The sequence below is a fragment of the Microtus pennsylvanicus genome, chromosome 2 (assembly GCF_037038515.1).
Source record: "Microtus pennsylvanicus isolate mMicPen1 chromosome 2, mMicPen1.hap1, whole genome shotgun sequence".
Taxonomy (NCBI): Eukaryota; Metazoa; Chordata; class Mammalia; order Rodentia; family Cricetidae; genus Microtus; species Microtus pennsylvanicus.
In genome coordinates, this window is record NC_134580.1 from 92,500,857 (window position 1) to 92,515,935 (window position 15,079).

The 15,079-nt window shown below is 38.9% G+C and overlaps 1 protein-coding gene across 1 annotated transcript in view; it reads right to left on the reverse strand.

The window, feature by feature from the left end:
• Aqr (aquarius intron-binding spliceosomal factor) overlaps positions 1-15,079 on the reverse strand; it is an 80,153-nt gene that overhangs the window by 3,824 nt on the left and 61,250 nt on the right. The window contains exons 27-34 of the mRNA XM_075961738.1: positions 13,623-13,760; positions 12,396-12,467; positions 10,782-10,969; positions 10,071-10,242; positions 7,329-7,499; positions 5,537-5,622; positions 3,079-3,253; positions 1,059-1,172 (exon numbers count right to left, since the gene is read on the reverse strand). Of these exons, the coding sequence (XP_075817853.1) occupies positions 1,059-1,172; positions 3,079-3,253; positions 5,537-5,622; positions 7,329-7,499; positions 10,071-10,242; positions 10,782-10,969; positions 12,396-12,467; positions 13,623-13,760 (1,116 nt within the window). The remainder of the gene's footprint in view (positions 1-1,058; positions 1,173-3,078; positions 3,254-5,536; positions 5,623-7,328; positions 7,500-10,070; positions 10,243-10,781; positions 10,970-12,395; positions 12,468-13,622; positions 13,761-15,079) is intronic.

Here is a 15,079-nt window from a genome sequence, read left to right on the forward strand (position 1 = left end):
ACTTGCAAACACCACAACCCGAACTATAATTGGCAGAGGGTAGTCTCTGTCAACTGGGGCTAAAGTATGTATTTTTAGGACATGAAGAAAGTATTATAGGAAAGTAATTTTACATACTAGATATAAAATTCAAAAGTCTACTAAAAGCTTCTTTAAAGAAATTATAAAAACGTGTTTGATAAGGATCCTGTAGCTGGAAGACTGAAAACCTCCAAGAAGTCATTACAATAATAATATAAACAGACTCACCCCAAAGAGGATATTTAGGGGGCAAATAACAACACAAAATGACGCTTAAATGAAGAAAATGAACCCCCCCCCCAAAAAAAAAACTCAAGCTGCAGTGGGCTCACTACATTCCTGCTGTCCCTGCTAAAATAAAAAGGCTCACTACATCAAGTGTGGGTAAGGACACAGAATGAGCACACTCACATCCTTCTGGATACAACAGCAAGCTCTATTTCAAAAACTGCATGTACCAGATCAGCCAGCAACTCTCCGTTGGAGGAAGAAGTGCAACGTTTTACACAACAATTACTTTGTAACAACCCACAATAGAATAGAAACAATAAAGTGATAAAATGCCTACCAATAGCTGAAAGGAAGGGACCATTCTGTGAAAGCAACAACTGGAATGGTCAAAACAAAACAAAACAAAACAAAACAAAAAACAAACCACGGAGAAACAGCAGACCAAAAAAGTCTGAGTGCATATTGGATGCTTGCACTGGTGTGACTACCTAGAGAGCAGAAATCACACCCCCATGGGTTTAGAGGACAGAAGCAGAGTGACATGGGAAAAGTGGGGACAACAGTTATGCTCAGTATCTAGATTAAGGTGATAGTTTTAGGAGGACACACATACATGATAAATACAGAATGTATCAAATTGCACACTTTGAGCAAGTGTACTTGATGCCAACTTATTACTACAGAAAGGTATTAAAATATGAGTGCTACCTGAGTAACAATATCTGACTGTGCATTCTCCATAACGAATTAGTAGTACGATCCAGTCTGCAGTTAGAGAAAAGAGAGTCAACTCTGAGCACGCTCACCTGATGATAATGATGGGTCGTCTGTATCAAATGCATGTACATGTTGTACACGAAGTTCGCCATCTGGGGCATATTCTTTATCACCTGCACTTCATGAGGTGGTCTCTCTCCATTCTGTAAGGAAGCAAAGAGGGAGTGAAGTAGCTAGTGAAGAAAACCCAGCACCTATCATTCCAATGCAAGCCCATCTCAGAATCTATAAATAGCACTAGGGTATGGAGGATATGAAATCCCAAAGTCAGATCTGGAAAGTACTTCATGAAAATCCATGAAAGAATGTAAGACAACAGAGTTGAGAGTCATTAAGTTTGAAGACAACTTTGGGCTGGTAAGTAACATAAGAATTTCTATATGTGAATTAATATCAAAGAATCATTAAGATAAGACCTCATAAATAGAGGAAATAAATCAACATAGTCTAAAACAGTGATTCTCAACCTTCATTCCCCAACCATAAAATTATTTTTATTGTCACTTCATAACTGTAATTTTACCACTGTTATGAGTTATAATGTAAATATTTGATAAGCAGGATATTTGATATGTAACCATCAAAAGGGTCGTGACTCAAAGGTTGACAAACACTGCTCCAAAGAGCAACAATTTCCATTACTGTCAGGAATCCAGAGAGAATCTACAATTATTTCAGACTGAAAATATTAGAACTATTTTTCTATTGATGTTTTTCAGAAGCATTAAATGTGAACACTTATTATCAATACTTAGCCTGCCAGCCAGGGAAGTAGGGTTCAAATCCCTGTTGTAAGCCTCGCAGCATCTACCAGGCTCTACTGCAACACTGCCCCTGCGCACAGCCCTGACCCGCAGCACCCTGCAAGCTCGATTCTGCAGGCCTGCAGTACATGAGGGGACTTTGATGGAGCAGTTTGGAGAAAGCTGACAGTGAAGCAACTGTTTGACTGCTAGAGTCAGTAAAACAGAGAAGTGAATGTAGACCTGTCCTTCAGCCGCCTCCAAAGATGGGCAACTTTCCTATTCGTCATCACGATCACACGCAAACTCCTATCGTTTCTTACTGTGGGGATGGATCTTGTGGAAATCTAAGACTGTGAAAACAAGTTTTCCAGGACAAAGAATGCTACCTTACAGTAGCAAGCACATAATAGTGAGTCTATAAGAGTCAAGTGTAGAGCTGCAGGGCTTTTGTGACACGACCCCACAAGCCCCACCCCATTTCCCTCAATTTTCTCATAGCAGCAATTTTTTTTTTAAAAACAAAACAAATAAAAAAGCAAACAGAAATGTCTTTAAAAAGAAGTGGTTAACATTACCACAAAACAAACACACTAACTTATTTTGTTTGTTTTAGAGGACTGAAAAATAAAAAGTTCATTGAATATATTCAAAACAATTTCATTTAAAATTTAATTGACTCTGGGACATTTCAATAAGTGGAAAAAAAACAAAACAATAAAACCCAAACTCTGTAGCATGCTCTAAGAAAAGAAAGTAACAGTAATCGTGCGTCTGCGCCTTTGTGTGCAAGAATGTAAAAATGAACTCCATTTTACTCTATCCTAGAGGAAGAGTAGTGAGAAAGAAGAGCAGGGAGAGGGGAGAAGAGGGTTAAGCTGCATGTGTTTTCCTGCCCCACCACCCAGGATGCAAGCTTTGTAAGAAGAACTAAACTATCTAATTCTTTAGACTGTTAACTGACAACAGACGGACGAGAGGAGGTGTTATGAGGTGATCACAACAGGAATTCTCGAGTCACACTGCCTGCTTACAAATCCTGGCTCCTCCACCGACCCGACTTCTCTCATTCTCATCTTCTGCACACGTGCAGTTAGGGTATCAGAAGCTCCTGGGCAGCTGTGCTACTGACACCAATGAGATGATGAATGTGTGGAGTTCATTCCTGAGATGCAGCACGTTTCAGTAGTGTTGGCATATATTAGTTTTATAGTTCTTTGATGTAAGGAGCATTTCATATTGGTGACAGGGTATTCTCGAAAAAGTGGCCAACTATAAGAGAACTCCACAGTGATGAAAGGCCTACCTTTCTGGAGGTTGGGAAAGGTTCTGTTGGAATGATATGCAAATGCAGAGGGCGAGCAGTGAGCTGGCTGAAAGCAGGAGTCAGTTCAAAACAATTTTGGAAGAGGGACACTCTAGCGAAGATATACAGCCCAAGTCTGGCTCTTGACATGGCTACCACCAAACGACGGACATCCCTTTAGGAAACAAAAGAATTTGTATAGTTTGAAATTAATAATGTATCTATGCAGCCTTTTCCTTCTTTTACATAATCCACTAAATAGTCTCATTACAAGTTACTGCAATAAAAACATTAAGGACTTAATAGGCATAAAGCAAATTAATGTATGTGATCAGTAAACCAAGTAAGTGAATGAATGCTTTGATGATACCATCTTTAGTGCGTTTGTGCATTTGTGAGACAGACAACCAACGCACTGGTCTGAAAGGAGCCCTACCCAGAATCATAGCGGTTCAGGTGACAGTCACCAATTACCACATCACCATCACTATGACAATCACCTTCTTCCACTTTTTTGCCTAGCAAATTCCCAGGTTCTATCAAATATAATTTTCCTTCCTAGAAAATTGACCAGTTTTACTTTAGAGAAGTAATTCCTCTCGCTTCTCTTCACATTCCTGAAGCAGAGTTATGCAGAGGTCCAAACACTGGTAAGTGCTAGAACTCCTTAGTAGGAGTTCTCTCACAGAAACAGAAAGGAAAATGTAAAAATGCCATCTAGGAAGAAATGGAGTGTTGGAGGAAGGAAGCAGTTTATACTATTACTGTGCTGGGTTTCCGTGGCACGTCCAGGAGGCTCTAGCTCTGCATATAAGCAGACACACAGCACTGCACGTCCTTCTGTGAGAACACTGACTGCAGTCTTTGGCTAAGAGGCTTTTATAAGTGTCAGCTCCACAGAACACGAGAAGAATGCAACTGAAATTTTGGGCACATTCAAGTAAAGGAGTCTTCCCAATTATTTGAATGTGTCCCACACTGGGCTCCAAACTGCTCACAGGTAGAGATCATAAAAGCTAAATTTATTTCTATATATCCAGAAGCAAGAACATTGCCAAATTACAGATGGTTAAAGGTGTTTCTAATCAAAAAATCCAGAGATGCACGGCAATGCTCAAACCCCTTCTTTCTAAATCTCCCATTCATAAGTGTTTTTAGTTTTCAAAAAATCACGCAGTGGTCACTACAGAACTCAAGTTAATGAATTAAAAAAAAGGGTTTATTTTTATTGCACATGACTGGGTGTTTTGTCTGTAGGACTGGTACCCAGAGGAAGAATAGGACAGAGAAATCACATATTCACACTTCAAACTCAGAGGTCAACAAAGATGGCCATTCAGACAGCAGTTATGTCAGCTAGGAAAAGAAACTGTTTCAGGAAAGACCTAACTCTATGCTTGATATTTCAATAAGCAAAAATAAGCTAACTTTAACGCTATCACTTTGTAACAATTTCTTTTATTTATTTATCTATCTATCTATCTATCTATCTATCTATCTATCTATCTATCTATCTATCTATCTATCTTTCTATCTATTTATTATGTACACAGTGTTCCGCCTCCATGTATGCCCTCAGGCCAGAAGAGGGCACCAGATCTCATTACAGATGGTTGTGAGCCACCATGTGGTTGCTGGGAATCGAACTCAGGACCTCCGGAAGAGCAATCAGTACTCTCAACCTCTGAGCCATTTCTCCAGCCCGTAACAATTTCTTAAAACATTATTGTCTTTGCTTACTCTTCCATAAAGGTTATCAGTCTAATAGAATCTGACCTGAGGCCCAAAGAGATCTGGACTTAATGACAATTTATAAGAGCTTGGAGAACCTTCTCTTTATATTCATCTAATAAATTAAGACAGTGAACTCAGGCTCTCCTGAGTTTTGCTAGTAAGTCACATGAGATGAAGATTTATATAAAACCAAATGGCTGCTTTGTAATAAGAAGATATTACTCCCATAAATCTCTAATACATAAATACATCACAGAAATGATAAAAATAGGCTATTGTTTGTTTGAACCATTCTTAATCCTGGGAGAACAAATGGCTCCTTTATCCTCTCATGAAGCTGAAAGATGGTAGGGAGAGAAAAACCAAAGCCTTATTCACTGAAAAAAATGCTCCTGAAGAGGCCCCTTCTACCTTAGCTTCTTTGGTTCCTGACACTGTTCCTACCAGATCCAAGACTATTGAGATCCTACGGCAACACCTTCTCTCTGCATGTAAAGAAATGGTGAAGAAGCTGCAATTACTACAGTTATGAGGTGACACTTGGTAGGAACAGCACTGATAAACTACACAAGGGGAGATGTTATTACCACAGAGACTACTACAAGCTGCATAATCATCACTTATAGAAAGCAGCTGACAAATTTAGAACAATGTTGTCCCTGACTCTCCAAAATGAAACAGACGATAACTTTTAGGAAGAGTATAGCGTCTGAACGTCACGCACCTCAGATGGCCCACAGCCCTGGTCCGCACTAGAGAAAGGAGGATGTAATCGTTCTGCTGACCTTGGAATCTATCGACAGTTGTCACCTAGGAAGAAAAGGTGGAGAATGAACATATTTTCAAAAGTACAGCAAGGCATTACCTAAACAAAATGCTGGAAGCAAGCATCTTACCTTTAAAATTATCTCAGAAAAAAAACCTACCCGCATCAATTCTTGCTTGGAATTAGAGCAGAAGCCAGTGAAGCCACTAACGCACAGGGAGCACCCTGGGTCACACCCTCCTGTCACTCACACTCTCGTCTGCTGCACTTGTCTACCACTGCTGACAATTAAAGACCTGTTCTTGCTTTCTGTCGTTAGGCTGCCAAGCTCCAGAAGGCAGGCTATGTTCAGCTGATTAAGTGGCCCCAAACACTCAACAACAGAACTAAGCACACTCACTTATTATTCCGTGTGTGCCCCCAGTATTTGTTCATAGCATTCTTGTCAAAGTGAAAAGAAAGTCTTCACAGTACTTTTTATTCAGCTGGAAAGCATCCATATGAATAGGGAGAGAGGCTCATCAAGATTCTAGTCACCAATTCTAACTCTTAGGCCTTCATCCCTGCTCTATGAATTCAACAAAGAGTACTGATTCCCCTACATGAATCACCAGTACGGTTCCTCTCATTTTAGGAAGTCTATAAATCATTTCTTTGGCCTTCACAGAGATACAAATTACGTACAACGAGTTCTGACATACTACCACCACCATGCCCACCACCCAGGGCCCTGCTATAAACAAGCAGGCAACTTCCCAGCTCCAGGCAGTCTCTGATCTACTTACTTCATTTTCTGCTGGCTCTGAGCAAGCACAGGAGGGGAGCCCAATAGCATAGGCTTCTGTGTTGTACAGAGAGATGTTCACTCTGTCCTGCTGCTGAGCAGCCTGGCTTCCGTTAATGAACATGCTTGTTAACGGACACTAGAGTTCTTTTTACTTTATGGATACTTAGAACAAAGCTACACTGAGTATTCAATTTGTTTTTGTGGACATGGTTTCATTGCACAAAGTGGAATTGTAAGGCTATGTTAAGTGTATGCTTAACTCAATAAACTGTCAACCTATTTCTTAAAGTTTCTGAATCCATTTATACACTCACCAGCGATGACCCAGTGCCCAAGTTCCAGCTGCTCCACTGCCCAACACTATCAGCTTTTATAATTTTAACCATTCTGTGGATGTGTTGAATCATCATATTGTATTTATAAAAGTTTAATTTAATTGTATTCAGAGACTCATGCAGCCAAAGCTACAAATATAATAAGAACTGGGGATGGCCTTGAAGTTCTGATCCTCTTGCCTCCACCTCACCAGGGTCAGGATTCCAGGCACGCGCCACAGTGCTGTGTTCATGTGGTGCTGAGTATGGAAGCCAGGGCTTCACGAATGCTAAGCCAGCACTCTGCAGACTGAACTGCTTTATTTACGTCTTCCTGACAGTTAATGACGATAGTGACAACTAGTTACAGGGCAGGGATGCTTTAGTGGCTATTTGTAATCTTCCATGAAATATGTCCTGTTCACTAGACCATTTTATAGTAGTCTGTCTTATTCAAAATGACTCTTATTAGAACTGACCATTTTGAAGGAAGTCTTATGTGTAGACACTATACATGAAAATTCTGTTGCCATCCTGACCTTCTAGTAAGTTAGCTTGTCAGACAAAGTGGAACAATATAAACAACTTATAAATAAATGCAAACCTTGCCCAAAAGGTGAATATGAAACATATTACACCCATAAACTACCTTGTTTGGCCTTCCGATCAATGGATTATTCCCACATCGCCTATTGATGATGTCCCGAATAAGGTGCTTTTGTCCATTGTACGTTGTCAGAATACTGATCTTGTCTGCAGGGTAACCAAGCAAGCACATGTACATGAAGAGTGCCACTACATACTCTGCTTCTCCAAGGTTCTGTAACGCAAGCACAGCCACACTGGACATTAAGTTCCCTATTTTCTACTTCATAACAGCTGCAAGAGGCTTGCCTATCTATCACCTACTTATTTTCAGCACATCTGAAGTGAAAAGTTAATAACCTGGATAGAAAACCGAAGGTTTTTGATAAGTTGAAGGATAGCCTTGTTCTAGGTTAATATTGATAAAACCCTGATGTCTGTAATATATTTGTAGCAGAGGACATAGAGGTAAACATGCCTGGGGCCACAAGAATCATGATATATAGTCTGTACAACATACTATAACTGCAGATGTGGAACTAAATATTAATATTAAGGGGTGAGTTAGCTAGGAGCCCATACAATGTCCAAGTAGCAATATTACAACTGACTGCACTGTGCAGAGCTTTTCCAGCCTCTCCTGCCTCCTGACGACTCCTGTGAGCTTGGTCCTGCTGTCTCCCTTTACCACCTGAACTGGACTCATCAGGTGAGATGTGCTCTCAAGCTGGCAGTCTGGCTTACGGCTAAGTTTGAGCTTCTGGGTAAAGACGGGTGATATGGAGCTTAAAAGCAAGGGCTTTACTGAACTTCAAAGTGAGAAATCTGACCCAGAGCTACTTAATCCAGCTCAGCAGTGACCAAGTTCAAGCATCAGACAAGAAAGTAAAACAAGAACACAAGCACATCCTGAAAAGAAAGCACAAAGATAAGAAGCTGGATTCCAGGCAAAGGCAAGAGGAAAATTACTGGATGAACTTCAGAGACACCATTTATATTCAGGTTCCTGGTGACAGACAGCCTCAATTATCTTTCATTTAAATTCTCTAGTTCTTTGGAAGACAGGAGACAAAAGAAGCCACGTGACTGTAAATCTCCATTTTCTATATTGGTAGCAAAACACATTTATCTAAGGATGAGCTCCAATATAGATAGAAGAGCAAACCAGGGACCATGGAAATGACCTTATGTAATAAATAAGACCGAATAAAATTCAGTTTTGATTCAGGTATTTTTGGCAAGATCAGTGCACTGAGTTCTCAGCAAATAGAAGGCAATTCTTTATTTATGTGAGTAATGAAGATCGCTTAGTTCAGCACACTGCTTGAGTCAGATGTGAAGTTTAACAGACAAACAAGTATACTTAATGAACATTTTAGAAGCTGGGTCAAGTAAGTCAAGGTTGCTTCAACTTAGGGAGTTTTATTCATTTTTCATTTATTCTCTCAGACACTGATTTTTAAAAATGTATTGTTTAAATGCACATTGATCATATTGGGGAAGGTAAGGATTTCAATACTTCAGAAATACATTTAACCAATAGCAATCATCATTTGAGAATACCCGTATTTCTTGATATACTGAAAACTCACCCAGAGATAGAATTAACAAGTAAGGAAACAGATGAGTAACTTGGATACCATTTCAGATCAATACCATTTGGTGGCTTAGGCAAGGACTCAGAACCACTATATAATGAAGCTATCAGGAGACACCAATCAACTCCGGAACTCCTTCAAAGGTAGGTATCAGAAAACATGTTTCTACTTTGAATAAGGCTCTAAACTTGTTAGCATTTAAAGGTCACATGTGTTTTAAGTATATGAGAGAGTAACATCAGTATTTCTCATGTGTAGAACAGGAAAAATCTGATCACTGATTTAAATTACTTATTTTCAAACTAATTTGTAGTGAAAATATTTTAGTATTTTAAGTCTTCATATACGCATCCAACTTCTGGTTTAAAATTATTAAGGAGTGAGAACAGTGTTTTTTTCTACATATGACAGCTTACACTTCCAATTATTTTCCTACTAGAATGCAAGATCAAATACTGTCTGACTTTGTGATTAACTACTAGTAGGGATTTACTTATTTCTTTCTAGGTGAAGTGTTTCTCTTTTCTGTTGGTGTAATATTTTTAAAGGTTTATTTTTATTTTATGTATGTTATATATGCTCGTGTGTGTGTGTGTGTGTGTATACACACACACACACACACACACACACACACACACACACACGAGCACATGCTACCCACAGAAGCCAGAAGAGGGCACCAAATACCCTGGAACTAAAGTTATGGATCACTATTAAGCTGCTTTATGGATGCTGGGAGATGAACCCTGGTCCTCTACAAGATCTGGAAGATCAGCTTCCTAGCTGCTGAGTCATCTCTCTAGCTCCAAGAGTATTGTTTTTTTTAAAGCAACTGAGCTCTAACAAATTTTAGTTAGAAACTTCAATATATTGTTTTAATTTATTTTTTCAAATCAATTAAGGGTTTTCTTTATTTTTAATTTATTAAATTTAATAATTTAAAATAAATTTATTTTTAATTTATTAAAAAGAAGGCCCTTTCTTACCACATCACTACAATGTCAATATTTGCTTTTAGTACTTTCTACTGAGTTTTTAGTTATTCTTTGTGCATCTTTGACCCTTCTGAAACTGACTGCGTTTGTGTGGTAAGGTGAGGTTGTAACCTTTCTTTTCCTCAATGGCTGCCTACATAACTCAGTATTGCTGAATTCCAGGTACTTCAGCCAGGCAAATGCAAGACAAACTCCAGTGTCATGAGGTGTTACCTGATAGAAGTAAGGGTTAGGCTCCGATTCTCCCACTCCCTGGAAGTCTTCCACATTGATGAGCTGGAAGTCATAGAGCAGGCCAGCATTGGCTGTGCTGAACTCTGGCAGAAGCTGCACATGTGGTAAGTTGCCCAAGTTCTTGTAGCGCCAGTTGTAGAGGTTACACAAGCTGTCCCAAGACAAAGAGCCCCCGAACACAGAAGATTAGCAAGGTGGGACCCTTCAGGATACAAAAGGATATTTTAAGGAGCCACAAATTTTCGTTGCCAAGTTTGTTTATCTTTTTTAGCAACACTACTTTGGCAACTTTAGGCTACTTGTGGAATGAAGATGTTCCAAAAAGGATGCTCTCCTGTGCTCCCGTGTAAGCACTGCTGCTATGTCATAACCCGCAAAGCCTCTAAGTGGGGACACTGGAGGACCTGGGCGGTGGCTGGCATTCCTTATGGAGTTAAACCACAGTTTTACTCTTGTTTACTTTTGCTTTAGGCTTTATAATTACATTAAGAGAGGATGGAGTGAAGCCCCTTTAATCGTTAATATCAATTAATGAAGAAAACAACTGACTTGGTCAATATATACTTTATATAATAGGCAATAAACATGGTTTCAGATTTGTAGTAGGTAGATTTATAAATCTTAGAAGAGGCTAAATTTTATGTAAAAGATGTTTCAGGGAACCTATATTAATTAGTAGTGAATCTTCACCTTGCCCTGGCTCTCCCTTGAGCATCGAGGTCCACAGTAGGGACCCCAACCCGCACAAAGCGAGTGAAAAGAGACTGCTCCATATTTGAGTACTTCTGAAAGGCCATGTTCTTAATGACTGGAGGTAACTGGTGGTGATCACCGATCATAATCCATCGTTTCAATCGGCTGAATCCATCTTGAGGGTTCTAGAAATGAAAATCGAAGAAACACCAAAATACTGTAATTAATACATTACTAACAGGGTTCTAGCTTACCAAACACAAGACTTATTATTAATCACATGACTTCATTAATTTACAAATTCTGAGCCCTCACCAGCTCCATGGAGGAGCCTATCAAATACACCAGATGAGTTAGTTGGCAAAGAAGCAAGGGTGGCTGGTGCTATTGACTGACAGCAAGAGTGGGTGAAGGTCTGAGAAGGCCTTCAACAGGGTAATCAGAAGACACCTTGAAGGTTAAGGTCAGCATTATGCAAAACATAAATAAGGAGAAACGTGCCCAGAAACAGAAGTGGAAAGATGTCAAAGTGAATACCTGGTGTCAAAAGTATGACGAGAAGTTTTAAAATCTTGAGAGTAAAAACCATACCACTAATAGTTTTGTATACTATTAACTTCATTTTCTTATTCTACATGCCCCCCTGTTCCTGGAAATATATCCTGCATCAGATATAATAAACATTAAATTTTATATGATAATTTATAAAAGCAATTTGACAGCTAAATTTATATGTAAATTAAGTACTATCTAGTATTTTTTTGGTAATTACACATTTTGTTTTAACACTTCAATAATAAAGAACATATAACAAGAAACATTCTGAAAATACTACTACTTGGTTTTAATTTTAGGTATACAATTAAGAAAAGCAATTTCTCCAGAGAACACTAGAAACAACCATAGAAACATCTCTAACAAAAACAAAAAACCAAAAAAACAAACAAAAAAAACCCCACAGGTAATTCATCTTCCCTCCAAATAACATAATAATGTAATTTTGATTAAAACTCATCTTTTAAGCCTGGTAGTGGCAGCACACTCCTTTAACTCCAGCACTTGGGAGGCAAGAGGCAGGCACTCTGTTAGTTCAAGGTCAGCCTGGTCTACAAGAGCTAGTTCCAGGAAAGGCTCTAAAGCTACAGAGAAAGCCTGTCTCAAAACAAAAAGAAAACACAACTCATCCTTTAAAAACCATATAAACTGTGCATATAAAACTGTGTGTGTATGTGTATATGTGTGTGTATATATAAACCATGACTATTTTTTATTTCTATTATTTTTTGAGACAAGGTCTCATTATATAGCTCTAGCTGTTTTGAACTCATTATGTAGACTAGGTTGGTCTCAAACTCAGTCTGCTTCTGCCTCCCAAATGCTGAGGTTAAAGGTGTGCACCACCATGCTTGGCTTAAACCACAGATTTTAAAACATCTCTCAAAGGGAATACAAAGCCATGAGTAGATCAGAGAAAGAGTTTATAGGCTGAAAAATGGGACAACAAAGTGAACTCAGGGAGAGCACGAACCACAATAACCAGCATCCTAAGTACAGCTTAGAATGCTGATGCCCACGATTCTCAAAAATCTGTCTCTGACCTTTATTTCTTACCTGTAGAAGAAGAGGTATAAAGGTTTCTATCTCCAGAATCTGAGCAGCCTCTTCCATTAAAATGTTGTCATACTAAAAAAGAAAATCTTGTCAAACTGAAAATCTTGTCAAGCTGAAAACCCAAGTAGTTACCACCTTAGGCCTAAAACTGGTCAAAAGCCTTAATAATTTCATAGTAAAAGAACAATGTATAACCTATGCAATCTAGCTCACATTCTGACAATTCTCCATCGCCCTTAACCTCAGAAGGTGAATGTTTACAGATCTGTAAAGTGAGGGTTTTGGTGAGTACTGCTGGCAGTGACAAAGACTCTGAGAATTCAAATTTGTGATTCAATTATTATGCTCTACTTTAACTGAGTTGTAACCTCCCCATCTGTCATACAGTAAGTCATTTTAATATCTATAGTGATATTTTATTTATGTTTTATATTAATAAAGCTTGCTTTAAGGTGAAACTAAGCCACTAGAGGCCAGGCAGTGGTGTCACACACCTTTAACCCCAGGATCTGGGAGACAGAGGCAGATGGATCTCTGTGAGTTCAAGACCACCCTGGGCTACACAAGATCAATGCAGAAAGAGATCCAAGTGGTGATGGCTCACACCTCTAATCCCAGTTCTAGGGAGTCACATGCCTTTAATCCCAGCACTGGAGAAGAATGTAAGGCGGGTGAGACAGGAACTCGTGCTCTGTCAGTCTAAGGATTTCTTCGAGTTAAGAGCTCTCTAGTGGCTGGATATTTTGCTTTTCTAATCTTCAGGTTGAACCCCGATATCTGTGTCTGGGTTTTTATCATCTGTGCTACAATATCTCATCTGACGGAATAAACAAAGTCATTGTACTGAACAGACAGTGGGGCTGGATACACGCTTACTATGTGAGTAGTGTTTGTAGATAAATGTCTCAGGGAAGGATTCTGAAATACTACTTTCATAGCTTTTAGATCTGTTTAAACATTTATTTTAAATAAGTGATACCCAGAAAACCTGAAACCTTAACTATGATGATCTAGTTAGACAATTAAATGATAGATGCTAATTGGAAGACATTACTCAAAAATTAGATTTAGCTTCATTAATCATTTAAATATTACATTATCACAAACTTCTGAAAAAGAGCTTTATAAGTGAACGAATCCCCAAGAAAGAAGTCAAGATCATCACAAAAGAAAAGAGTGAGGAAATGAAGACCCAATGAGATGATGCCTTAAGATGGAAGTCTTTACCTTGAAACCCAACTTCACCAAATCATGTCGCTTCAAGGCAGCATGAGTACAGGTCATAGCAATGATTTTGGCTTCTTTTACCAACAGGTATTTAGATCTATCCAGTCCACTGCGAAGCAGTTCCGAGGCTCTGAATTCCTATGGAGTGAACACCAGCAAGAGACAATGCTAGACTAACAGTTCATGTGTACACAACCACAAGCCACCTAATCAGACAGTTCTTGAGATATTGTTAATACAATAAATGTAAACCAAGCCTAATAAACCATAACAAAATAAGCTAAGCCTAATGAGTTATAATTCCTTTTGTTATTTGGATGCTGTCTGAGTTCAAATAAAGCCTAGTGAGTTAAATTCCTTTTGTTATTTGGTTGCCAGTTGAGTTCAAATAAGAGCTTATATTCAAGCTATAATTTGGATCTTTTTGCTTATAAAGTCTTGTATTTACATTATAAAAAAGCGCTGAGTAAATATCAATTATCAACATACCTGCATTATTCAAAGTCCCTCTGAGAAAAGAAAAACTATTTATTCCTACCAAACAGCAAACAACTGGTTATACAAATAACAAAAGACTAAAAAGCCAGCTAAGAGGATGAATTAATCTAGAGATTGGCAACAGCAAGGAAGTCACTGTTACTACTAGAGGAGGAAGGATAAACAGGAGAAGGGGGTGTCATCACAGCCCAGGGACTTGGGCTACCCCACCAGCTGGAACTATAGTAGGCTAACCTAAAAGCAGAGGGAACTGAAGCTGGAAACTCTGAACTATCTCTTTCCACCTCCTACAGGACCTCTCAGGACAAGGCTGGATCTAGCGAAAAGGCCGATTATGAAGGCAGGGCCATTACATCTGCAAAGATTAGAGTGAAGCTCAGCTGTGGCAGAGGAGGGTCAGGTACAACAGTATCAGGGCACCAGACCTGAATATTACACACACCTACTTTAATTTTCTTCCTTAACATTTTGTTTCTCAAATAACTTAGGCATTACTGATTCAGGTGAGGTGCTCTGAATACCCCTCCCTGCACTCTGCAAGAAGGCAGCTGCTACTATGTACTGAATACATTTTTATCCTATGATGCTTATGTAATAGCACTATAATTTTCAGGTGTAAAATTGTTATTATCCTATATATCCACCTACCTACTTTTAAGTATCAGTATTTACTAAATACCAACTATGTGCCATATACTAGGAAATGGGATGGAAGCATATTTAGAAAAGAAAAGAGATATAAAGTCCCTCTTCTTTGAACCTGGAGTGACACCCTCTACATGTTCTTACTAAGAAACAAACTCAAAGATGACTGTTTGAAAAACTGCTACAAGGAGTGTTTGTCATGTGGTCCCCAAAAAGGGGATACAACTGGCTCTCAGTCTTCTCTATCTCCTGTGTGTAATCATGGTCCCTGCTTCACTTCCATACCAGGATAAAGCATCCTGGCTAATACAAGA